This window comes from Moschus berezovskii, chromosome 10, assembly GCF_049115385.1.
Source record: "Moschus berezovskii isolate FMDL1 chromosome 10, NW_MosBer_1.0, whole genome shotgun sequence".
Lineage (NCBI taxonomy): Eukaryota > Metazoa > Chordata > Mammalia > Artiodactyla > Moschidae > Moschus > Moschus berezovskii.
The window spans coordinates 45120889-45148606 of record NC_142469.1 but is presented as its reverse complement, the minus strand read 5'-3'; the positions used below and the strand labels follow the sequence as shown (position 1 = coordinate 45148606).

General features: G+C 36.8%; 1 protein-coding gene across 6 annotated transcripts in view; it reads right to left on the bottom strand.

The window, feature by feature from the left end:
* CDK19 (cyclin dependent kinase 19) overlaps window positions 1-27718 on the bottom strand; it is a 177833-nt gene that overhangs the window by 96183 nt on the left and 53932 nt on the right. For 4 of the 6 annotated variants that reach the window (XM_055433865.2, XM_055433868.2, XM_055433867.2 and 1 more), the window contains one exon: window positions 16072-16147. The exons of 1 other annotated variant lie outside the window; for it this stretch is intronic. In XM_055433865.2, coding sequence (XP_055289840.2) covers window positions 16072-16147 — 76 coding nt within the window. Of the gene's footprint in view, window positions 1-16071; window positions 16148-17713; window positions 17940-27718 lie in introns of those variants that run through there. One more of the 6 variants, XM_088840628.1, reaches the window with a different exon arrangement.

Genomic DNA, 27718 nt, shown 5'->3' with positions numbered 1-27718 from the left:
GTTCAAGTCTAATATGAAGGGAAAAATAGATTTAAGACAAATTCAAAAGTGAACTTTTACATAACTAAAAAGCTCACTGGAAAGCTCACTTTACATCAATATGTAAAATTCTTTGTTACAGTCTGCTTAAAAATGCTTTTTAAAAAATAAAGTTACATTCTGTTGGCTTGATTTTATAAATAAACTCTTTCAGAAAGCTTTTGTTTTTTTCAACCCCATTTGTAAAAGATATAGTAGTTGCCATAAGAAATTGGTAAGGTATTGCTATGGCAACAATATTTTAATATCATTTTAAAACACCAGTAGCTTCAAAGAACAATGAGGTAAAAGAAAAGAGAGGGGGAAAAAGATCAGCCTAGTATCTCACAATACAACTATTATAATCATGCTGCAACAGAGCTTCACAAACTTTTTCCATTCTGCACTTTAGAGGGAAAGCATTAGGAGACACTTTAAGAGCTAACAGGAGAGTATTAACAAAGCCAAATCTATTCCAGCTGTTTTGAGGAAGAATAAACAGATGCTATGAGGTCCTTCTCTCAACAGTTAAAGAAAAGGATTCTGACATGAGGCACACCTACTAAAGGACCTTCCCCATTCATAATCCAGCAAAGCCCTCAGAATCAAAGGACAAATATACTTTAAGCTCAGGCCTGGAGAAAATGGGGCAGGGCGAATCAATTAAAAGAGGGAAGAGCCAAAAATGTTCCATACCTAATTAGAGATACCTAATTTTTTTCCCTTAAATCTTATCTTAATTGGGTTATTTAGAAAAATATTTTAAACTAGTGGCTTAAGTTTACCTGTAGTAACAGACAACTATATTTTTGTTTATAGCAAATAAACAATACTTAAGTGGGAAAAAAAAGAACACTAAATACTTCCAAAATTAACCTTGCCTAAAGAGAATTAGGCTCTTCAGACCCCAGTGTTAGACAAAGATTTAGGAGAGAAAAGTCTACTGACTGTCATCCTTTTGCTACAGAAAATATCTACTTCTAGGTTCTGAAGAGTACCAAATGGAATATATGGAAGGGTTCATAACAATAACCACTTGCATCTGCATAATTTCATACAAGTCTACAATGCACTCGCTTATATTTTCCCACTTAAAATGTAGGGCTGGGAAAGATAACCACGGCACATCTGAACACTATTGAAAACCAAGTAAGTCAACAATATATTAATAATACAGAGTTTAAATAGTATGAACTATCGCTTACTCCTTGGAAGGAAAGTTATGACCAACCTCAGTTCAGTTCAGTCGCTCAGTCGTGACCGACTCTTTGCGACCCCATGAATCACAGCACGCCAGGCCTCCCTGTCCATCACCAACTCCCGGAGTTCACTTAAACTCATGTCCATCGAGTCGGTGATGCCATCCTGCCATCTCATTCTCTGTCATCCCCGTCTCCTCCCACCCACAATCCTTCCCAGTATCAGAGTCTTTTCCAGTGAGTCAACTCGTCGCATGAGGTGGCCAAAGTATTGCAGTTTCAGCCTCAGCATCAGTCCTTCCAATGAACACCCAGGATCGACCTCCTTCAGAATGGACTGGTTGGATCTCCCTGCAGTCCAAGGGTCTCTCAAGAGTCTTCTCCAGCACCACAATTCAAAAGCATCAATTCTTTGGCAATCAGCTTTCTTCACAGTCCAACTCTCACATCCATACATGACCAAGGGAAAAACTATAGCCTTGACTAGACGGATCTTGGTTGGCAAAGTAATGTCTCTGCTTTTTAATATACTATCTAGGTTGGTCATAACTTTCCTTCCAAGGAGTAAGCATCTTTTAATTTCATGGCTGCAATCAGCATCCACAGTGATTTTGGACCCCCAAAAAATAAAGTCTGACACTGTTTCCACTGTTTCCCCATCTATTTCTCATGAAGTGATGGGACCAGACCAGAAGCCATGATCTTTGTTTTCTGAATGTTGAGCTTCAAGACAACCTTTTCACCTTCCTCTTTCACTTTCCTCAAGAGGCTTTTTAGTTCCTCTTCACTTTCTGCCATAAGGGTGGTGTCATCTGTGTATCTGAGGTTATTGATCTTCTCCCGGCAATCTTGATTCCAGCTTGTGCTTCTTCCAGCCCAGCGTTCCTCATGATGTACTCTGCATATAAGTTAAATAAGCAGGGTGACAATATACAACCTTGACACACTCCTTTTCCTATTTGGAACCAGTCTGTTGTTCCATGTCCAGTTCTAACTGTAGCCTCCTGACCAACCTAGATATCATATTAAAAAGCAGAGACATTACTTTGCCAACAAAGGTCTGTCTAGTCAAGGCAATGGTTTTTCCCGTGGTCATGTATGGATGTGAGAGTTGGACTGGGAAGAAAGCTGAGCGCCGAAGAATTGATGCTTTTGAACTGTGGTGCTGGAGAAGACTCTTGAGAGTCCCTTGGACTGCAACCAGTCCATTCTAAAGGAGATCAATCCTGGGTGTTCATTGGAAGGACTGATGAAAGCTGAAAATCCAATATTCTGGCCACCTCATGTGACGAGTTGACTCAATGGAAAAGATTCTGATGCTGGGAGTGATTGGGGGTGGGAGGAGACAGGGACGACAGGGAATGAGATGGCTGGATGGCATCACCGACTCGATGGACATGAATTTGAGTGAAATCCGGGAGTTGGTGATGGACAGGGAGGCCTGGCGTGCTGTGATTCATGGGGTCGCAAAGAGTCGGACACAAAAGTGAACATATCAGATATAATCCCTGACCTTATTTTATAAAGGCAAAGACAATCTACACTATTTTTAAAATGCTAATATATGAACAACAAGGGCTTCCCAGGTGGTTTAGTGGTAATGAATCTGCCTGCCAATGCAGGAGACGCAGGTTCAACCCCTGGGTCAGAAAGATCCCCTGGAGAAGTAAATGGCAACCCATTCTAGTATTCTTGTCTGGGAAATCCCATAGAGAGAGGAGCCTGGCTGGCTAAATTCCATGGGGTCACAAGAGTTGGACACAACTTACAGAGTAAAACAACAACAGACATGAACCAAAAATAAAACCCACAACAAGGATAATCTCAATTCCATAAAGCCCACTGAATTGTTAACTTTTGTTTTACAGGAAAATGAAAGCATTTCAAATGATTAATTAATAACTTAGTTGAGCTATTGTTTATATAATAAAAAATGTCCTTATGCTTCAGGGGAAATTCTGCATATGAACCTACATACCATCTGAGTATTAACCTACATACCATGCATAACTGAATAGATAGTAAGACAGTCCCAAATAAGAAGAAAAACAGATAAAACAAGTACAGACATTCTTCGTGGAGTCACAAATAGTTACAGTCAAGGAACAGGCCTACTTTTGGCAAATGTTAGGAAAAAAGAAAATATAGACATAAGGAAAAAAATAAGAAAACAACAAATAGGATAAGCAACAGAAGAAAAAGAAAAGAAATGAAAAATAAAATGATAGGATAAAAATATAACTTAGCAAAATAATAAGCTTCAGTGTTTTTAATTCAAGGTAAGAATCTGGTAAACACCTGAAATATCTCTTCAGTATCTCCTATTGAGTTGTGAAGCCACAAGTTCATCAATTCACATACAGCATAGACTTAGCACAAGACACACACACACCCAAACCACACACTGAGCATCAATTTAATTACATGTTCATCAATGACATATGCATCTGTGACTTGATTAGCATTTAGATATAATAAAAATGTATGATTCTTACATATTTAAATAAATGGTTTCATTATAAATTATTTTCTATTATAATAAAGTAAGGCATTATAATGATTTTTTAAATTATGCACATCATCTATGAATTTCAGTTCAGAATGGTAAAGGAGACTGGAGATTAATTATTATAGAACAGGGGACTGGGTCCACTGGGGCTGAGAAAGTGCTATAGCATGGATATCTAGGAATGAAATTACCAAGTAACAAGGTATGTGTAATTTTTTTAGGTAAATAACTTGTTTTCCTCAGAGTTGCAATATAATAATTTACAATTCCACTAACACTATATGCCAGTTCCCCAATATTCTACATCATTGCCAGTTACTGTTACTGATTTGGAGAGCAAAATATATGTCTTACTGAGGTTTTATTTTTTTTTTCTGATCATTAGTATAACTGAACATCTTTTTTTATTTACTGGCTATTAATGTTTCAATTTTTTTTAAGTTCCTGTTTAACTCTTTAGCCTATTTTTCTATTGGATTAAAACACTCTGACTTTAAAAATTCTGAGCAGAAATAAAGTGAATACCATGTCAGCAACATCCAAAGACCATAAATAAAGTTAAGTTTATTAATCAAACAGGTAGCAAGTTGAAAGGGAAACAAAAGACAGAAAGGCAGGCAATTCAGGGAAAAAAGAAAAAGCACTTTTAAAAAAAAAAAAGTACTTATAGAGAAAAAAGGTGACAAAACAGCTTGTACCTATAAATGAACTATACTTCAACAAACTAAAAAAAGAAAACCCAGTTTATACCTAAAACTCAGTTACTTGCTATTCTGCAAATAAGATTCTCAAGTATCTTTCTTTTCTGACATTACTCTGCTGTCAAGAATACTGAGCATTGTCTCTAAAAAACAGTACTGATGGACTATCTGCCGTGCAGCAACAGAGACACCGACACAGAGAACAGACCTGTGGACACAGTGGCGGGGGGGCGGGGTGGCAGGAGGAGAGCACGGCACGAACTGACAGAGGGGCACTGCAAACACATACACTACCATGTGCAAAACAGAGAGCCAGTGGGAATTTGCTGTATGATGTAAGGAGCTCAACCCAGTGCTCTGACACAGGGGTGAGATGGGGTAGGAGGTGGGAGGGAGGTTCAAGAGGAAGGGGACATATGTATAACTATGGCTGAATCATGCTGATGTATGGCAGAAACCAACACAATATTGTAAAGCAATTACCTTCCAATTAAAAATAAATAAATTTTAAAACAACGACAACAACAAAAGAATCCTTTGACAGTCATTTTGTTTTAAATGCTTATTTCCTTCAACTATCTGAATGCTATGTTATCTAACAACACTAAAATCTACAAACTGAATAATTTGCCAATTAAAGAGAACATTCTTTAGACAATTAGACAAACAGCCCATTTAAACTTTGAAATTACCAAGCTGCTGAGTATACTAAGAAGCTTGTAAACCAATATCTATGTTTTATCATCTTATCTCAGTCCTGTTATAATAATATACAACTGCCCATTGTAATAAAATACAATTATTTATTTTTGAACTATAATCTTCATCCTTTAAAAATGCAGTCTATTCTCTTGTTTGTAATCTGTTGAAGTTCTGCTTTATCTTGACTGTGCACTGTTCTGATTGGGTTTTGTTTATTAAGTCAAAGATCTATACTAAAAATGTGAACACTTTGTGTCACCAGAAGTCATGTAAGGCCAAAGTAAGAGAAGAGTAATATGTGAGATTATTGCATTATGATAAATCCACTGATACTTGAAGGAACTAAACTTCTTTCCTCAAATATGCTAAATCCTTTGCTATAACCCCAAAATCCTAATTACAGGCTTTCCCTGTTCATGGTCCATATCACTTTAGATTACCCTATCCCCTAGCTCACTCCACTGACTCCAGATGGCTACTGACTGGTCAAGTGTCTCCATTCCTCGTTTTCCTGGTTTCTACCTGAAACTCAACCAGCTGCCTCCCAGGTCTGCCAGCCTGCCCTAACTCCCTTATTATCTATCTATTATCTAACCCAATTCTTTCTCCCCCAGGTAGAGACCTAGCTCCCAATTCCCACTGCCTGGATAATACAATTTCCATTCCAACTCTGGTTGCCATAAAACCACCTACCTATCTTCTGACACGACTTATCTCCCCCAGGTCACTTATCTCCCTAGTGACCTGGATCTGAAGAGCCTATTCTCATTTTAAAAACTATGACAAGGCAAGATGTATTGTTTTAATTCTGAATGTGTTTCTCCATAGAGACAATGTCATAAGTAGTCCTCAAGTACTATGGTACCAGAGTACCATAACTCAGTTACCCACAGGCCAAAAACTGGTGGGGTAGGCCAGTTTGGGTGGGGTAGATAGTTAAGCTAGGCATCATTCATATCAATGTTTCCTAAGGGAAAAAGTATTTCACATTCCAAATAACTGACTTTAAAAGACTGCCACCTTACTGAAAATACTGCTGTTTATTCTCTCAGCAAGCAACACCATGTGTTACAAGTAGTGATCGGTATCTGTTAACTGGCTGAAATATTTGAGGTGGAGAACAACTGTATCTGCTGCTATAGTACATTTTAAACGTAATTTAACATTCAAAGACCAGGGCAAAGTCACTAAATTTTTAAAACACATTTCCTGGCCTCTTATTTATTATTACTTATCTAAGCTAAGGAGGCCCACAATTTACTTTTTTACAACAGTAACGAATTCAACTTAAGAGAAAGGAAGAAAACTAAGCTTTCACTGGGAACTGATTATGAGCCAAGAGGCTTACATACATCCTTACTACAATTCTGTGAAATTAGGAACTATTAACTCAATTTTAGATGTGAATAAACTAAGGTTCACAAAAATCAGGTATGTTGATAGTTGGTTTATAGGAGTAATAATTAAGCCAAAAAAGAAAAAGAGAAATTGCATAGATTGAGAATGATACTGAATTCCAAATCCAGATAAATCAGAGTAAGGAATATGAAAGGTGAACTAGAAATATAAGTAGAAATCAACCATATTTTAATTCAAGAGCTTAGACGCAGCATGTACCATCAACATATATGCAAGGGTCAGACTCACCTTTCACAGGCAACTCCTTCCTCCTAAGAAATTATATGACTCCTGAACATATATGGAAAGGTGTGCTTTGTCAAACATTTCATGAGATTCTGGTTAGAGGGTGAAGCTGAGAATGACCTGGGACATTAGCAAGTTAAGACGCTCAAGGATTCTGAGAGTCGGGGCAATCTGTGGATTGCCACATGTCCTGCTTCCTTGGCACTGCCAGCCCTCAAAGCAAAACTGATACAGCCTCATTCCCCCTGAAAACTGCTTCATCTAGGAGCAACTTGCCCAAGATATGGAGGAAAAAGGGTGAAGTTCAGATACATCATCAAGTCTATCTGATATCTAAGTCCATATTCTCTCCCACTTTACAATCTGAAGCCTAAGGCACGTTTTTAAAATAAATATTTTCCCGCATCAATGTCTTATTTTGAATCTAGAATTAACAAATTTATGTTAAATGGTATAATTCAGTACCTTCTATAATAATATACTTTATTTTTATAATAATATACCTTAAAAATGAAATGTATAGATGCTAAAAGTAATTTACTTTGACTTTGGTGAAAACAATTTTAACTAAAAATTATATTTTTATTACAGTTTAAATAGGATAAAGTTATTATCAATAATAATAATAAAGCTACATTTACTGTGCACTTATTAATATTTTTCAGGTTCTGAGCTAAGCCCTTTGAATATTAGCAGATTTATTTTCAGCCCTTGACTCTGCATTATATCACCAGCATACTTTTGCTTCAAAATTATTCAAGACAAAGAGAAACAACACTATAAATAGGGAATTAATAGTCAATTAAATCTAATCTAATTAGAGCAGGAATATGAAATTGATCATTTTCATATTTTTAAGAGAACTGAAATAAGTCAACTGATTTTCTTAAGTAGGGAGGGATTTACTGATGCAGTCAACTCTTTGACGATAACCTACCAGTTCTTTGCAGAAAGAAAGGAGTCACAGCAACCATAGGTGCCTAAAGGTACTACTTTCAACCAACTAGTCTATTCCCCTAGAGTTGGAAAAGAGAGAAGTGGAGAGTTCTGAGCTACTTCTGTGACTGGAGTTACCACACCAATCCATCTTCCTTCACAGGAACACACACACATGCGAAACTGGTGAGCAAAAACAGTATTATCTCTTCTCAAACAGTTCCTTCTCACTTTTGTCATCTTTATACAAAATCCCAGAAACCTATATATGGCACACCTCTTTTCTACCATTGGCAACAATAAGTATTTAAATCTGCTTCTGAGAATACAAAGATGGGTCACTTAGTCTTCTCAAAGCAAACAAAGCAACCTGAAATATACTCCAAAAGGTCATGCATGCACTCACACACAAATAATGATCACTTTTTTTTTGCCATGCCACACAGCACGCAAGGATCTTCCTCAACCAGGGATCAAACCCATACCCCCAGCATTGGGAACACAGAGTCTTAATTTCTGGACCTTCAGGAAGTCCAATAATAAATTTTAAGAGACTCAAAACCTAACATCTATAGCAAGGTAGACAGATACACCAGAGGACTAGAGAATCTATCTGCTGGTTAACTCCTTTTACATGCCCCTTGTCCCTTTCTAGCTTTTAAAAGGATTTATTTTCCATCCTATGATGGTCCCTCCCTATGTGCTGACTCTATGCATCTTCCAGATTCATCCTATAATAATCCCAAATTCTATTCCCCAACTCACACAAGATTTCACTTTTCATTATGAGTCGGTAAGAATATATATATCTAAATGCCAAAGAAACTAAATATATTATATTAATGAGAAAAGTAGCAACAATTACTATCCAATGAAAGGGGGGGAAAACACACACACATTTTCAAGAAGAAAAAAATATATATATCCTGAATCTTCAATCCCAAGAGTAAACTTCTGTTTATTTCTAAGGTGAACACAAGGATTATACCAAAGAACAGATTTTTGCTCAAGGATGATTTCATATATGATTTAGTTTCAGTCTCCAAAATCATGCAAACTCTTTATGAAAATAATTATTAAAGATCATGTTAAAAGCCTACTGAAAAAAGAAAACTTTTTCTACCTTTAATATTTTTCACAAAGATACTGATTTTGTCCCAGTCATAGAAAGGGTAAATTACCTGAATCACAGATGTATTTCTACAAATCTATACACTCTTATTTGGACACATGTTAAAAAGAAAAATTTGCATTCAGTGCAACATAAAAGCAACTGAGATATAATTAAATAATCTAAATGAGAATACACAGGTATTTCTCAATTTATGAAATTTAACAGAATAATTTTAAGGTTGATAAAAATAAATGTATTAGTAAGGGGCTTCCCTGATGATTCGGTGGTAAAGAATCCACTTGGCAATGCATGACTCACGAGTTCAATCCCTAATCCAGGAAGATCCCACGTGCCTGGCCACAACTATTGAGCCTGTGCTCTAGAGCCCTTGAGCCACAGCTACTGAAGCCTTAGTGCCCGAGAGCCCGAGCTCAGCAGCAAGAGAAATCACTACTATGAAAAGCTCATAGAACACAACTAGACAGTAGCCCCTACTCACTGGGACTAGAGAAAAGCCCACGCAGCAACAAAGACCCAGCACAGCCAAAAATTTTTTAAAAATAAACATTAAAAAAAGTATTCATAAGAATTAGAGCCATGCTTATAGACAGCTTACAGTTCTCAAGGAATCCACAGCAAACATATATTTTATCATTTCCCCTTCAAAAATTAAAAAAAAGGTCGGGGGGGCTTATTCCTTGAAGACAAGGGAAAGTTCCAAGCATTCCACAGATGTTTACATAGCAGCCTGCTAAACCACCACGGTGGCGGTGGCGGTGGCGGTGGCGAGAGAGGGAAAAAAAAAACAACGTAGCAAATAATCTTTTAACTGCCATTCTACCTTGCCTGCTCTGGGCTATGAGAAAAACTGCAAGTGACAGTCCATGACAGCTGAGGCCATGTGTCACCATGGGAGCATCCACGCTGGGATGCTGGTGGACACACACTGGGCTAAGCTGGGCAGAGGGGCCTGAGGCAGTGGCTTCTCAAGCCAAAACTGAGGAAGACAGCAGTCTGACGTGAAGTCAGGTTTTCTCTCTCTTCCTTCTTCAATTTATGCCCTCCACCTTATGTCCCTTGACTAATTTTCTTTTCAGTCTATCTTCACTTTCTTTGGGACCATGTCAGTTTTTTGAAAAGTACTCAGGAGTTAGATCTTATCATCTTTCTTATATCCCACAGAACTAGCATGATTATTATTTTGATAGTTAAAAATTTATCTTTGTATTACCACGGATGAAATTACATTTTATAAAAAATAATGGACTCTCCACTCTCACAGGAAAAAAATCTTCAGTATTTTTATAAAGGAAAAAGTCTAGAAGACCATACACAAAATATTAATAATGATTATTCCTAAGTGTTAGTGAAACAGATGCTCTTAACATGCTTTTTCCACATTGAGAATTTTATAATAAACATATTTGAATTGTATAACCAGGAAACAAATTAAAGGGATCAGAATTAATGCTGTTTACCACATTTCCAGCCTAGTAACCTTATGATTACACAGGCCACAAAGGTAAAAAACATCAAATTAGAACTCCCCTGTAATCTCAGACTAAAAAGGTTCATGTTTACATGTTCCTAGCATGTTCATCACCCAGAATTACTCCTTGTTATGGCATATTGTTAACTGTAAAGCACTGTACAAAGATATGGGATTATAATTCACCTCTCGTCAATAAGGTTCAAATGAAATTACAATGTGAAATGACTTTCATTAGTGAGACTTGAGGTAGTAATGCATTCTAGTTTATTTATAGTAATGACAGTTCCTTTTTTAATTTATTTATTTTTGGCTGTACTGGGTCTTTGTTGCTATGTGTGGGCTTTCTTTAGTTGCAGTGAGTGGGGGGCTCCTCTTCGTTGCAGTGTGTGGGGCTTTCATTGCAGTGACATCTCTTGTTGTGGGGCACAGGCTCTATAGAGCATGAGCATCATTAGTTGCGGCTCGCAGGCTCTAGAATTAGGGCTCAGTAGTTGTGGCACATAGGCTTAGTTGCTCTAAGGCATGCAGAATCTTCAGGGACCAGGAATTGAACCCCTGTCCCCTGCATTGGCAAGTGGATTCCTATTCACTGTACCACTAGGGAAGTCCCTCATTCTAGTTCTTAAACTTCTTCCCATTCTGTACACACTGTTCAAGTTCATTCCATGGTTACAAATTCTCTGACTTCTCTACTCATCATCCAACTCTGCTTTTAGAAGGTGTCTAAATGGCAACCCACTCCAGTGTTCTTGCCTGGAGAATCCCAAGGACGGGGGAGCCTGGTGGGCTTCCGTCTAAGGGGTCACACAGAGTCGGACACGACTGAAGTGACTCAGCAGCAGCAGCAGCAAACACAGTCCCATTATTTTAGTGTAATGAATGAAATGTTACTTATTTTCTCCAAATCAAAGGCCTCTTATCTATGTGCCTCTATATAAATTAGAAAATGCCAGGAGGCATAATATTATGGGACATAGAAGGAAAAGGCAAAGAACAAGTTTTATCTGCTTTTTAATTTATGGCATTGTCTACATTCTCCCCAACCTATCAGTCCCTCCTACCTCTCTGACTCTCAACCACCTTACATTTTCTGTCCTTCCACCTCATCAACCAGAAAAACTCCAATTCTCCCTTCTTATACTGGGCTTATAATGAAGAAAACAACACAGTCATGCAGACTAGTGACATGACTGGTCTCCTACTTTAGGTAGACTATAACACTTCTATAATCTTATCTTTGATCAGCAAATTTTCACATAGCCTTCATCAGTAACTAAAAACACTCATCATTTAAGATTCACACACACAAAAGAGAGGCATACAAGAATGTACCTACTTCATCATCACCCTAGTAAACTGACAAATATTGACATCATCCTTTCTTCCGCCTCTGTAGTTTCAGAGGATAAACTATCTGTTCTATTTCCTATTCAAGGCCAATCGCTCCAACTGTGTTTGTGATCCACAGAATCTTATAAATTCCACTTTAACAGACCCTTGACCCACTAATAATCCCATACACATTTATTGATCTTCCCCCAAATTTACTGAGGTACAACTGTATACCATCTTCAAGTTTTATTATAGATACAAACCCATGAAACCATCATGACAATCCAATGATGAAGATTTACATCACCTCCAAGAGACTCTTCATGCTCCTTTGTAATACACTCCTGTTTCTTTCCTACCCGCACACAGTCACTGATCAACTGTCCACCACTACAGATTAGTGTGCACTTTCTAGAATTTTCTATAAATGGAACTGGGTAGTAAAGACTGTAACCATGTCCATATGTAAAGCTGTGGGTATGTCCAGGAACTATCTGAAAGACTCTAATCGCATAGCTCTTAAAGCCATACAAGCAAGACTTAATGGCTTAAGCAGAGTTTTATTAAATAACAATGAGATATCACTACAAACCTATTAGAACACTAAATTCAGAACACTGACAACAACAAATTTGGCAAGGTTGTGGAGCAAAAGAAACTCTCACCCATTGCTGGTAGGAATGCAAAACAGTCTAGTCACTTAGGAAGATAGGTAAACATACTATTACTAAGGAGGCCAGAAATTCTGCTCCCTGATATTTACCCAAAGGAATTGAAAAGTTATGTCCACACAAAAGCCAACACAGAGGGTTTACAGCAGCTCTACTCATAACTGCCAAATCTTTGAAGCAACCAAGATGTACTTCCATAAATCAATATGTAAACAACTGTAACACATCCTGATGATGGAATATTATTCAGTGCTAAAAAGATATGAGCTATTAAGTCATGAAAGATATGGGTGAATCTTAAATGTCTATTACTAAGTGAAAGAAGCCCATCTCAAAAGTCTACATACTATAGGGTTTCAACTATATGACATTCTGGAAAAGGCAAAATTATGCGAACAGTAAAAAGATCTGCAATTACCTGAGGAGGCGGATGGTCTAGGATGAATCAATAGAGCACTGAGGATTTTGAGGGCAGGGGAACTATTCTGCATGATATCATAATGGTGGACACATGTCTTTAGACATTCGTCCAAATCCATAAAATATACAACACCAAGAGTGAACCCTAATGTAAACTACTGTCTTTGGGTATCAACATAGGTTCATCAGTTGTAACAAATATACTACTCTGGTGGAGGAGGTTGATAATGAGTTAGGTGATGCACGCGCAAGGGTAGGGAGTGTATAGGAAATCTCTAGAACTTCTACTCAGTTTTGCTGTAAACGTAAAACTGCTCTAAAAAATAAAGTCTATTCAAAGAAAAAAAGAACCATATAGCAATTTTGGAATTGAAAAGTAAAATAACTAAAATGAATATTTCACTGGAGAGAGGCTTAGGAGCATATTGAGCTGGCAAAAGACATAATCAGCAAATGAAGATAGGCAATTAACAGTATCCTGTGTAAGCAATAAACAGAAAAAGAATTAGCAAAAGTCATCAGTGTGTCAGTGCCCTTTGGGACACCAACAAGACTAAAAACACATACATAATGGTAGTCTCAAAAAGAGAGGAGAGATAGAAAAGGGCTGGAAGACTATCTGAAGAAATAATGGCTGGAAATTTCCCAAATTTGATGAAAAACATTACTCTCTACACCCAAGAAACAACAAACTCCAATTAGATTTCACATCTACACATATCATAGTCAAATTGTCAACAGACAAACACAAAAAGAAAATCTTGAGAGTAGCAAGAAAATAACTCCTCATGTACAAGAGATTCTCATGAATTAACAGTTGACTTTTCATCAGAAACCATTGTGGCCAAAAGGCAGTGAGATAACATAGTCAAAGTGAAAAAAGAAAGACTGTCATTCAAGAACTCTATATATGGCAAAACTATTCTGCAAAAAACAAAGGAGAAATAAGTGATAAAGGGAAAAAAAGAAGAAATTAAGATATTCCTAAATACAAAAACAGGAAATTCACTCCAAGAAGATCTGTGCTACAAAAAAATACTAAATGGAGACTTTTGGTTAAAATGTAAGGATTTATAAGTACCTTGTATCTACACATAAAGATCACTGGCAATGGTAACAACATGAGTAAATAGAAGAAATAGCATTAAGTATATTTTAACTATTTTTCTTCTGTGTGATTTAAAAGACAACTGCATTAAGCAATAATTACAAAACTGTGTTTGTGAGCTTATAATGTACAAAGATGTATGTACTTAGTCACTATGTAATAACATACATGTTAAACTCATGTCAAAATCCCTATCGTGTTGGGGCTAAGCCACCCAGGTAATATAAAAAATTATTCAATTCAGAAACTGCATACTTTCTAAAGTTCTATTAAGCAAACCCTCAATAAAAATATGAAGACTGTAAATGAGTTTCAGAGTTACGTTTTTTCAGCTTCTGCACAACAAGAAACAATGAACATAATAAAAAGGAAAGTATGAGAAGTACCAAGTATGAGAAGCTATTTGCAAACTATTCATCTGATAAGTGGTTAGTACCCAAAACATATCAGGAATGTATTCAACTCAACAGCAAAAATCATCAATATCATCATTCAATTCAAAAATGGGTAAAGGAACTGAACAAGGACTTCTTCCAAAGAAGATACACAGATGGCCAGCAGATACATCAAGTGCACAATGTCATTAATCATCAAGGAAATACAATCAAAATCACAGTGAGATATCACCTCACATCTGTTAAAATAACTATCACCATAAAGACAAGATGTAACAAATGTTAGTGGGGATGTTGAGAAAAGGGAATCCATCGATTCCTTAGAAGATATCTAGAATTGGATTTTCATTTCCTAATAATCAATACCTTAAATTTCAGCTATTTACCCGATTAATTCATGGACACTGAATTAATGCTGTATTAAATCGTGGAACTCTAGGAAAATTGCATACCAGTGATATTCACATTGGTTGAAATAATACTCTATGAATTTTAGGGAGTTAAAAATCAATTATCAAATGCTCAATTTGATAGGGCATTAAAAACACCAATTTATAATTAATGGAAAAATGACAAAATGAACACTTTAAACAATAAATTGTATTTTAAATCAAACTAAGGATTATATAGAACTTTGTTGTTTATTAATTTATTCAACAAGCATTTATGGGGCACCTGCTATGTGCCAGGTACTATGCAAGAAACTAGGGACAAAAAGACAAGGTCCCTACCCCCAAAGTGTACACAGCCTAGTGAGAAGCTACCATTCTGAAGTCAAAGAATTTATGAGTAGAAGGGACCTTATAGTTCCCTTATTTCAATATAAGGAAACTGAGACTCACAAATGCAAACAGACACTCAGGTCTACAGAAATCCCGCCTCATGTGTTCTTTGCATTATTCATTTCCTTAAGAGTGATGATGGAGTGCTTCAATGTGAGTGAACTACAAATAAGGAGCTGTGAGTAAAACATGAGAGAGTTACCAAATTAGAGACAGAAATGCCTAATGGATATGGACAATATATTTAATAATTTAGAGGCAGAAATTCCTAATAGATTGGTGATATCATGATAAAGGCCCAATAAGAAACTAAAGCACTAAAATAAGAAACTGAAGAACTAAAATAAGGTAATATAATATTAAGACTTCTAAGACATAATTGTGATCCTGCCTCTGCTTACTGATTTGTAAAATGAGAATACTAAAAGTACTTATTTCATATGATTGTTAGGAAAATTAAATTAATACTTAAAAGCACTTCGTAAGCATAGTACCTGGTAAACACTCAGGAAATGTTAGGTGTTCTTATGGACAATCATTTCTTAAATGTACAGGTATGTCATATAAAGATCTAAAAAAAAAGAATGATCTTTCTCTAAGGAATTATCCTATTATTATGATAGTCTTATTTTTTTTCACAACTAGCAAAATGTAACACTCTTCAGAACTCTTCAGAAAATGTTTAATATGCACACTATCTAACAGCATCACCCCCTTCTCTATAAAGACATGTATCAGTCCTAAAATTACAGGAAAGATAGACATTAATTAAACTAATTTAAATTAATAGTTATGCTCAATTATAATTTAAATCCATTAAAAAATCATTCAGTTCTGTATTCTTAAAATTATAAATCCTAAATATAATTAAGAGAATGTTCAAAGATGACTTTCAAGTAATTAAAAAGTTTATACAACTTTCTCATAGAAAATTTTCTTAAACTAACATCTTTGAAATAACCATGCATTGTATATATTAATGAAACATTTTTATTAATATCATCACCCAATATCAATAACAAAATAAATAACATTTATGTCCACTTACTGCAATCTCTCTACAAGCCGACATAGATATTCCTGTGCCTTCAATTTGCTTCAATGCATATTCTTTTTCATCTTTTCTGCATAGGAACAAAAAAAATTATTTCTTTCTATATATTTTAAGATTCAAAATTATAACTATAAGAAAAATGAAATGCACTAGCTTCAGTGATATGTAAATGCTCTCACTATGCATGCATTGCTTATTATTTCTGATAACATTTCAATTATAAAATGTGAAATACCAAAAGAAATTCATGTCACAATGAAAGCATTAGATAGAGCCAAAACACAAACTACAAAATTGAAATGGAACAGGATACTAAACACAATACTAGTTTCAAAAAGTAAACAAGCATAAATATAAACTCAAGCATACTGTAAGATAGATAATTCTACTGTCTTAATTATCTGGAGTCTATGAAAGCATTCTATTATAAACAATTAAAAAATAAATGACAGATGTAAACTTCTATACTTATTCAAAATAATTTCATAGCATAAGACCCATGCAATAAATGGAGGAGTTATAGTAGAATGCTGGCCCACTGTGTGTGTGTGTGTTAGTCACTCAGTTGTGTCTGTCTGACTCTTTGCAACCCCATGGACTGTAGTCCGTCAGGCTCCTCTGTCCATGGAATTCTACACACAAGAATACTTGATTGCTCTTGCCTCCTCCAGAGGATCTTCCCGACCCAGGTATCAAACCCATATCTCCTGCATTGCAGGCATATTCCTTACCATCTGAGCCACCAGGGAAGCCCTGTTGACCCACTGAGGCACACTAGTTTTCACCAAGGATAGGCAACATTCAAAAGCCCTAAGACCTCAGCCAAAAGCCTTGGAAAGACTTCAAAACTAGCCCCCAACACCTCATTCTCAAGACCCCTAGGAAAAACTTGGTAGTTACAGTGAATTTTCCAATTAATGGAGGTAAGATTAGGAATTCTGGGAGACTCTGGTATCAGTAGTTACCAGGGTGCTTAACCAAGGGAAGACAGCAGCTCAATAATGGGGATACCATCCATAAAAATAGTATCACTGAGTGTCCAGTGCAACGATGTATCTTCAGAGTACCGACAATAGGACCAGCCAAAGCAAGGCCCCAGCTGAATGTAACAAATGTGATTCCTATCACTGGTTATTCTGACAAGAGGAGTATAACCCATGCCTTCTGAGTTTTGCCTTTTATTATATTAGAGCTTCAACAATGTATCATCATGTCATAAAGATTTCATCAAATGATAGTACCTAAGTAGTGCCTCAACGTCTTACTTACCTATTGCTCATTTTCCCCACTCTGTTTACTAGCAGATAAAGCAGTTTAACAGCGTATTCATAATATGCATTTTAAAACATCATTTCATGTGCATTTTAAAGATTTTCACAATCATCTGTGTTTTGGGCAAATAATTGAGTTATGGTTATTTTTTCCAACAGTCTGAATATTATATACATTTTTCTTCCAATATATGGCATTCAGGAAACAAGCAAAATTTTGATAAACAGAAATTGCACATGTCAATGGATAGACTGTTCTGCAATTACTAAAATGATAATCATGAAGATCATTAGAAACATGAAAAATGTTTATCATACACTGCTGAGAAAATACATAAATTATACCATATTAAAAAAATACACACACTCAGATATATGTTGAAGGTGAAAAGTGAAAGTGTTCATCACTTAGTCATGTCCAACTCTTTGGGATCCCATGGACTGTAGCCCATCAGGCTCCTCTGTCCGTGGAATTCTCCAGGCAAGAATACTGGAGTGGGTTGCTATTTCCTTCTCCAGGGGATCTTCCCAATCCAGGGATTGAACCCAGGTCTCCCACATCGCAGGCAGACTCTTTACCAACTGAGCCACTGGCTTGAAGACCATTGAAGGTGATACATAAAAAGAAAAACAGTTGTGTTAAGATGTAGAAAGGTATGTTAACCAGCTTGAGTACTAATATCATAACTATCTCCTAAATTAGAATTACAGGGGAAAAGAAAAAAAAACAATTTGACACTTTAAAAACAGTTGACTATTAAAATAATCTTTAGTGTTTTCAAAGTAATATCCTAGGCATGTTTCAAAGACATGTTTTCAAGAGCAACGTCAAAGATAGGGAAAGCTTAAGTGATCCCATTTTCCTTTTCTTCTATTCTGTTTCCTCCAAACATAAAACAAAACGTTTTTCAGACCACCCAGAAGCCACTAAGAAGTTTCAACACCAGCAGCAGGTGACTGAATGTAATTAAAGCCAAATAGCCCCCCTACCTTGAAAGTATGTGTGGGTATGCCTGTGAAAGCGTTTGTGTCTGAGATGCTTAACACAATGCTTACAATGCAAATTTCACACAATCAACAATTTAATTTACTATGGGGTATCTACTACTAAGTATTTAATTAAATAAATTCCTAAAGTTAAAAACTATTTCTGACAAAATCTTCACATGAAATTATATTTTTCTTTTTAAAGAAATATTCCAATCCTCAGTTCCCTAAATGAAGTGCTCCAGAAGCTCATGTAATTGCATAGTTTTATTTTTAATACTGTAAAGAATATTACACAATCTGGATAGGTTATTGTTGCTATGGAAACTATAAGATTTTTGCAGTAAGTCAAAAAGTGCAAAATTAACACATCACATTAATGACTTCTGAATTTCACATCCAGGCTGTCAAAGAAATTTGAAAGCTTGAGCAGAATAGATTGACGCATAGGCCTCTTGCTCTGAATTATATGGATAGGATCTATGAACAAACCCAGTAATTATTTCACTTAATAAGTTTAAATATAACTTCCATCTGCTAAATTAATAAAATACTCAAAGATCTGCAGACTTAAGGCTTATCTGCAGCTTTTGTGTTGAGAATGAAGGAAGATGCATACATGATTACCAGTTCTCTTCTATGTTAACTGTAGATGATAAAATGATGATGTGGCACCTCGGAGGTTCATATGAAGAACTGGCAGAAACCCAGAGGGCATATGGACTCACTTTCATCACTGCACTATGTCAATGCCAATCTGTGGTCAGATGCCAATACCTTAGTTATGAAAACTGAAGATCTGTCCTTTCCCACAATGCCCACAAGTAGGTTGATGACTAGCACATGGGACACAGAAGCTTTATCGCTCCCATCCCCTGTGACAGCCCCTCTCCAGGAGTTCATGTGAAAATTCACACCCCACAGCTTGTATATACATTTCAGGCACAGATAATATGAAGTATCATAAAGGTATAATTTACTCTTTTACCTGAAAAGGCTGAAAATCAGGTGAACCTGGCCTCCACGGCTATGACGACCTAGCTTTTAGAGGCAGCTTAGTTCTTTCTTAAAACTATTTTATTTCTAAAATAAAAGAAGTTATTATTTACTATAATAAAGACAGACAAAGTAATTCCAAAGCCTTCAGGGAAACTGCTTGCTAAATTTTAGTGTGTATTAGATACTACAGTTCAGAGAAGGCAATGGCACCCCACTCCAGTGTTCTTGTTTGGAAAATCCCAGGGACGGGGGAGCCTGGTGGGCTGCTGTCTATGGGGTCGTACAGAGTTGGACACGACTTGAGCGACTTAGCAGCAGCAGCAGATACTACAGTTAGAGCAACTGCACATTGAAAATTAAAGGAGTTTACTAAGTAAATCCAGGTGAATTAAAAGTAAATATATAGGATAAACCTGGTTTTATTTAATACAGAATGCTTTAAAAACATTTCTCCTGGGACTTCCCTGTTGTCCAGTGGTTAAGAATCTGAGCTTCCACTTCAGGGGGTGGAAGTTTGATCCCTGGTTGGGGAACTAAGATCCCACATGCCATGCAACAGAGCCAAAAAGAATAAATTAAAAAAAAAATTTTTTAAGACATTTCTCCTATACATCTGCAATCTGTATCAAAAGCATGCCAGCTTCCTTCTCAGCATTCATCACACACACAAAATTGTTCAATGGGAACATTATATATATAACAACAAAATAGAAAAATTAATTTGGCAGAGACTGGGATTCTATTACATTTTCCATCTGAGACACTATGTTCTGGAAAACTCTTGATGCAAGCAATTCTATAGATAGTAGAAAAAAATAAGAAGCACATATTTGTGCAAATTGTAGAAATGGCAGCCTTAAAATGAAAGCTTTATCCCACTTAGAAAACTAGGCTCAGTGGGAAAATTTAAATGCAATTCAGGGAAGAACTTCTCAAGCCTCAAGAAGCAGGTTCATCTTTTGACTGAAATATTAGGAACCAGTTTAATGAAAAACATAGTCTTATACCATTCAGAAATGCTCAAACTTGGTATCCAGCGAACAGTCACTTTTAGCAGGCTGAAGAATCATTCACCAGCCTGTATGCATGAGTGCAGTTAAGGTTTGGCCAAACCTCACTTGTTATAATTAGACATGTCCAAGGCTTTCTGGCTCCTATCAATAATACTACCAGCTGTCCAGCTCAGCCTGGGCCATCTTTGGTCCCAAGAATGTATGACAGACAAACAATTTAGAAGACTCTTTTAAGAAAAGATGAGGGAGGCAAAAACCACCACAATATTATAATTAGTTTCCAATTAAAATAAATTAAAAAAAAAAGATGAGAGAATTCAAGCTCAAGCAAAGTCGAGCGAAATTTTTCAGTCTTCAAACTATAGGGTTAAAATCCTTTTTGCTTCGAAGGAAAACAGAAGGCCCTTACTATTTTATTTTACATCAAGCAACAAACAAATGCAGAGCCAATATTTTACGTTCCAACACTGTGCCAAATTCTGAGGATGAACAAAATTAGAGACTAGCTACCCTAGATATCACAGAGTTCACACCACACCTGGAAAGAGATTCTGAGCGAGTAGGAAATATAAACAGATAACTCTGATACGACTGCCTCTGTGCCCAAGACACATGCACTATAAGCCCAGAGAGAATGCCACTGCTGTTTGAGGAAGATAACTACAGAGTAATGCCATTGAGGGAAGCGTTTCCTGGAAAGAGGAGGGACGATGGGAGGGTCAGAGAATTTCAGGCAGAAGTAGGGCATGAAAAAACTAACAGAGGCATATTCAGGAAATAGCTGGTATTCAGTATAGCTGGAAGCTGAGAGCACGATGACAAAGGGCAAGAGACAAAGTTAGGTTGCAAAAGAAGAGGGAAGGAACCAAGGAAGTGCCACAAAATAATGCGCACTTCATATGTAAACAGTGAGGAGCAAAAAGGTCAGAAGGGGTCCAATACGCTACTGAGGAAGGACAGAGGGCAATAACTAAAAAGATCCAGAAGGAATGAAGAGGCTGAGCCAAAGCAGAAATGATGCTCAGACATAGATGTGTCTCGTGGTGAAAGTCCAAGGCTGTAAAGAACAATACTGTATAGGAACCCGGAATGTTAGGTCCATGAATCAAGGTAAATTGGACTTGATCAAACAAGAGATGGCAAGAGTGAACATCAACATCTTAGGAATCAGTGAACTAAGATGCACAGGAATGGGCAAATTTAATTCAGATGTATTTAATTCCATTGTGTCTACTACTGTGGGGAAGAATCCTTCAGAAAGAAATGGAGTAGCACTCATAGTCAACAAAAGACTCTGAAATGGAGTAGTGTGTGCAGCCTCAAAAATGACAGAATGATTCTGGTTTGTTTCCAAGGCAAACCATTCAACATCAGTAATCTATTCAACAGTAACCATTCAACAATAATCTAAATCTATGCTCCAACCACTAATGCCAAAGAAGCTGAAGCTGACTGGCTCCATGAAGACCTACAAGACCTTCTAGAACTAACACCAAAAATGATGTCCTTTTCATCATTGGGGACTGGAATGCAAAAGCAGGAAGTCAAGATACACCTGGAGTAACAGGCAAGTTTGGCCTTGGAGTACAAAATGAAGCGGGGCAAAGGCTAACAGAGTTTTGTAAAGAGAACATACTGGTCAGAGCAAACACTCTCTTTCAACAACACAAGAGAGAAGTCTACATGTAGATATCATCAGATCGCCAAAACTGAAAACAGATTAATTACATTATTTGCAGCCAAACATGGAGACGTTCTATACAGTCAGCAAAAACAAGACCTAGAGCTGACTGAGGCTCAGACCATCAGTTCCTTATTGCAAAATTCAGACTTAAATTGAAGAAAATAAGGAAAACCACTAGGCCATTCAGGTATGACCTAAATCAAATCTTGTATGATTATACAGTGGAAGTGAGGATTTGATTCAAGGATTTAGATCTAGTAGAGAGAGTGACTGAAGAACTATGGACAGAGGTTCATTACACTGTACAGGAAGTGGGGACCAAAACCGTCTCAAAGCAAAAGAAATGCAAGAAGGCAAAGTGGTTCTCTGACAAGACTTAACAAATAGTTGAGGAAAGAAAAGAAGCAAAAGGTAAGGGGAAAATGGGAAAAATACATCCAACTAAGGGCTTCCCAGGTGACGCTAGTGGTAAAGAACCCACCTGTCAATGCAGGAGACAAGAGAGACACAGGTTTGATCCCTAAGTCAAGAAGATCCCCTGGAGGAAGGCATGGCAATCCATTCCAGTATCCTTGCCTGGAGAATCCTATGGACAGAGGAGCCTTACGGGTTACAGTCCATAGAGTCGCACAGAGGTGGACACTACTGAAGCTATTTTGCATGCATGCATGCATACCCAACTGAATGCAGAGTTCCACAGAATTTCACGTGAACACTTCTTAAGTGAACACAAAGACAGAGGAAAACAATATAACAAGAAAGACCAGAAATCTCTTCAAGAAAACTGGAGATTATCAAGGGGACATTTCATGCAAGGATTGGCACAATAAAGGACAGAAACGACAAGGACCTAACAGAAGTAGAAGAGATTAAGAAGAGGTGGCAAGAATACACAGAAGTATACCAAAAAAGTCTTAATGAACTGGTTAATCACGATAGTATGGTGACTCACCTAGAACCAGACATTCTGGAGTGTGAAGTTAAGTGGGCTTTAGGAAGCATTACGACGAACAAAGCTAGTGGATGTAGTGGAATTCCAGCTGAGCTATTTCAAATCCCAAAAGATGATGCTGTGAAAGTTCTGCACTCAATATGCCAGCAAATTTGGAAAACTCAGCAGTGGCCATAGGACTGGAAAAAGGTCAGTTTTCATTTTAATCCCAAAGAAAGGCAATGCCAAAGAACATTCAAACTACCACACAATTGAACTCAATTCACATACTAACAAAGTTATTCTCAAAATCTTTCAAGATAGGCTTCAGCAGTACATGAACCGAGAACTTCCAGATGTACGAGCTGGGTTTAGAAAAAGCAGAGGAACAAGATCAAACTGCCAATATTTGTTGGGTCACAGAGAAAGCAAGGAAATTCCAGAAAAACATCTACTTCTGCTTTATTGACTACGCTAAAGCCTTTGATTGTATGGCTCACAAGAAAATGTGGAAAATTCTTAAAGAAATGGGAGTACCAAGTTACCTTACCTACCTCTTGAGAAATCTGTACACAGGCCAAGAAGCAACAGTTAGAACCGGACATGGAACAACGGACTGGTTCCAAATTGGGAAAGGAGTATGTCAAGGCTGTATACAGTCGCCTTGCTTATTTAACTTATATGCAGAATACATCATGAGGAACGCTGGGTTGGATAAATCACAATCAAGATTGCCGGGAGAAATATCAACAACCTCAGATGTAGATGATACCAGGCCAATGGCAAAAAGTGAAAAGGAACTGAAGAGCCTCTTGATGAAGGTGAAAGAAAAGAGTGAAAAAGCTGGCATAAAACTCAACATTCAAAAAACTAAGATCATGGCATCCAGTCCCATCACTTCATGGCAAATAGAAGGGGGAAAAGTGGAAACAGTGACAGATTTTATTTTCTTAGGCTCCAAAATCACTATGGACTGACAGCAGCCATGAAATTAAAAGACGCTTGCTCCTTGGAAGAAAAGCTATGACAAACCTAGACAGCATATTAAATAGCAGAGACATCACTTTGCCAACAAAAGGTCCATATTGTCAAGGCTGTGGTTTATACAGTGGTTGTGTATGGATGTGAGAGTTGGACCATAAACAAGGCTGAGCATCAAAGAATTGATGCTTTCCAACTGTGGTGATAAGGAAGACTCATGAGAGCAGTCCCCTGGACAGCAAGATCAAACCAATCAATCCTAAAGGAAATCAACTCTTAATATGAATTGGAAACACTGCTGCTGAAGCTGAAGCTCCAATACTTTGACAACATGATGTGAAGAGCCAACTCACTGAAAAAGACCCTGATGCTGGGGAAAACTGAAGGCAAAAGGAGAACGGTGTGGCAGAGGATGAGACAGCCAGAATCACCAACTCAATGGACATGAACTTCAACAAACACTGGAAACAATGAAGGACAGAAAAGCTTGGCGTGCTGCAGTTCATGGGGTCATAAGAAGTCAGACATGACTTGGTGACTGAATAACATTAGGGGTGACAGAATTTAGTAACTAATTTGATTATATAGGTGAAGGAAAGACTGAAGAAGGGTGAAACTTCCATTTTGTCTAATTGTGCTAATAACGACTAAGCAGAGAAATGATGACATGAATAGAGACCAGTAAATACAAGATTATATCCTAATGGCAAGGAAAGTTATGTACAAAGATTAATCTTATTAGAAAGGACTGAGATTAGAGGTATGGAAAACAACTAGGAGATTACTGCAATGAAAGTGTGACAAGGAAAGACCATGGATTAGCATAACAGAATGTTAGCTTCCAAAAGGGGCTTATGACAATCCTGTTAAAACCTCCTCATAAAAATGAAGAAGCTAGGTTAGCAGCCAGAAGCAGATCTCAGATGAAACCTTCCAAGCACAACAGTCTCCAAAACAGAATGGCAACAGTAAGACTGGCAAAAAGAAGGAATACTTGTGATAGTCATTTTAGAAAATGAACTGGCAGGACCAAATGAACAAAGAATGAAAATTAAGAAGTCTGAATCCAAGATAAGTCTGGGTTTCTGAGCTTGGTTGATGCAGAGGATGATACCATTAAGAAGGAGACTCAGGTCACATCTCTGAAGATTCTTCAGCTTGTAAATCTTTCTTTTAGCTAGAAAGAAAAACTCTTATCAAAAATAAAATAGCTGAGAAGTTCAAAAAGGGGGATGCCCTAAAGATGTTAACAGGCTTACTGTGGTGATCATTTCACAATATATACAAATATTGAATCGTCACAGTGTTTTATACCTGGAACAATTACTTGTCAATATACCTCAGTTAAATCTGAGGGAGTTTCAGATTTAAAGGACTTGAGCCCACAGATGTGATACTGGATTGGAGGAAGTAGCACGTAGATAATATTTTTTGGCACCTCAAAAAGAAACTGAGGCAACATGGGAATGAGGAAAGGAGAAAAAGAGAGTAGAAAGAACAATTTCTGAACTTCTGTCTCACATCCCTTGAGAAAACAAACAATTCTATGAATTCGTCCTTCTTCTTTGCCAAACTTGAAGAACACAATTCAAATTAATTAAATCACCAGAAATATAGTACTCTTGTCTCAAGATTGTTTTGGCTATTGAAGGTCTTATGTGTTTCTACACAAATTTTTTAATTTTTTGTTCCAGTTATGTAGAAAATGTTATTGGTAATTTGACAGGGATTGCATAGAATCAGTGGACTGCCTTGGGCAGTATGGTGACTTTAACAATACTGATTCTTCCCATCAAAGAACATGGTTTAACTTTCCACATGCATCATCTTTTTTGTGTGTCTGACAGATTTTGGAGTACAGATCTTTTGCCCCCTTAGGTAGGTTTATCCCTAGGTATTTATTCTTTTTGTTGTGATGGTAAATGGAATTGTTTCCTTAATTTACCTTTCTGGTATTTCGATGATAGTGTATAGAAATGCAAAAGATTTCTGGGTACTTATTTTGAATCTAGCAACTATACTGAACTCATTGATGAGCTCTAGTAGTTTTCTAGAGGCATCTTTAGGATTTTCTATATAGTAACATGTCATCTGCAAACAGTGATAGTTTTACTTCTTACTTTTCAATTTGGATTCCTTTTATTTCTTTTTCTTCTCTGATTGCTATGGCTAGGACTTCCAAAACTATGCTGAATAAACATGGTGAGAGTGGGCATTCTTGTCTTATTCCTGATTTTAGAGAGAGTGCTTTCAGCTTTTCACCACTGAGTATAATGTCAGCTGTGGGCTTGTCAATAACTGTTTTCTTTGAGAAGAATGCTGCCATAAATCAATGTTGTATCTCTTTCCCTTAATATGTGATGATTTGGCTTAGCAATTTAAGAGGCTTCCATATCTCATAGAAAAGAAGAACAATAGGGATTGCATATGGAAATATGGAATAAAATACAAAAACAATATGGAATAAAAACTTGGAAAACAAAACTAAAGAAGTATCATTTAGTTTTACACTGGTAATTCTGAATTACTCAATATCACTCTATATTCACTCAGCCTAGCGGTAATGATTCCTTATTTGGAAACTCTATACAAAATAAATGACAGTGATACTCTGTCATATAGCTACAACAATTATCAATACATGGCCAGTCTTATTTCTACTACCTCCACTTTTCTTATTTATTTTGAAACAAAACCCAGACATCATATCATTTGACTTGCCATAACAATTCAACACCATAGCATTTTTAATTATCAGGATTTTTAATTTAAATGACAATATTCCTTCAAAAATAATTCTAAAATATTAAAAATCTTGTACCTCAGGGTTAACCGACTCAATGGACATTAATTTGAGTGAACTCCAGGAGATAGTGGAGGGCAGAGGAGCCTGGAGTGCTGCAGTCCATGGGGTTGCAAAGAATTGGACCAGACTTAGCAAATGAACCACCACCATCATTACCACAGGGTATTGTTATTATTTTGTATTCCCCTTATTAACAAATAATGTCAAATAATACCAGCACCTTCTTTATGTTTCATCTGTCATATATTTCATCTACTCATTCTCTAAACATCACCAAAGTACAGTAAGAGTCTCCCTTATTCAAGCCCAGTATTACCTTGCAACATGGAAATCTATTTTTTTACCTCCATTCTTTAGAAAGACTACTTTTATTTAATCTGTTTTCTTAAAACTGATTAATTAATATACTTCTCTTTCTCATTTTATACTATTTGTTCCATTCAGAATTCTAATTCAGATAAACATTTACTATTTTAAAAGCTGTAAAATAATAAAATTTCAGAAACTCCTATTTATGGCAAATTCTTACTGCCCAGAAGGGATTTTAATTAAAACAAACATATCTGCAGTAATGCTTTATGATTCAGGTATTAAAAATAGGGGCTTCTTTGGTGGTCCGGTGGTTAAGAATCCACCTGCAAATGCAGGGGACATGGGTTCAATTCCTGATCCAGGAAGATTCCACACATTATGAGGTTGACTAAGCCCATGCACCACAACTATTTAGCCCAAGCACCCTAGAGTCCATGCTCTGCAACAAGACAAACCACCACAATGAGAAGCCAACGCACTGCAACTACAGAGTAGCCCCCACTCTCCACAACTAGGGAAAGCCCGCACCCAGCAATGAAGACCCAGCACAGACAAAAATAAACAAATATCTTTTTAAAGTGTTAAGTTTAAAAGATGATACTGTGAAAGTGCTGCACTCAATATGCCAGCAAATTTGGAAAACTCAGCAGTGGCCAT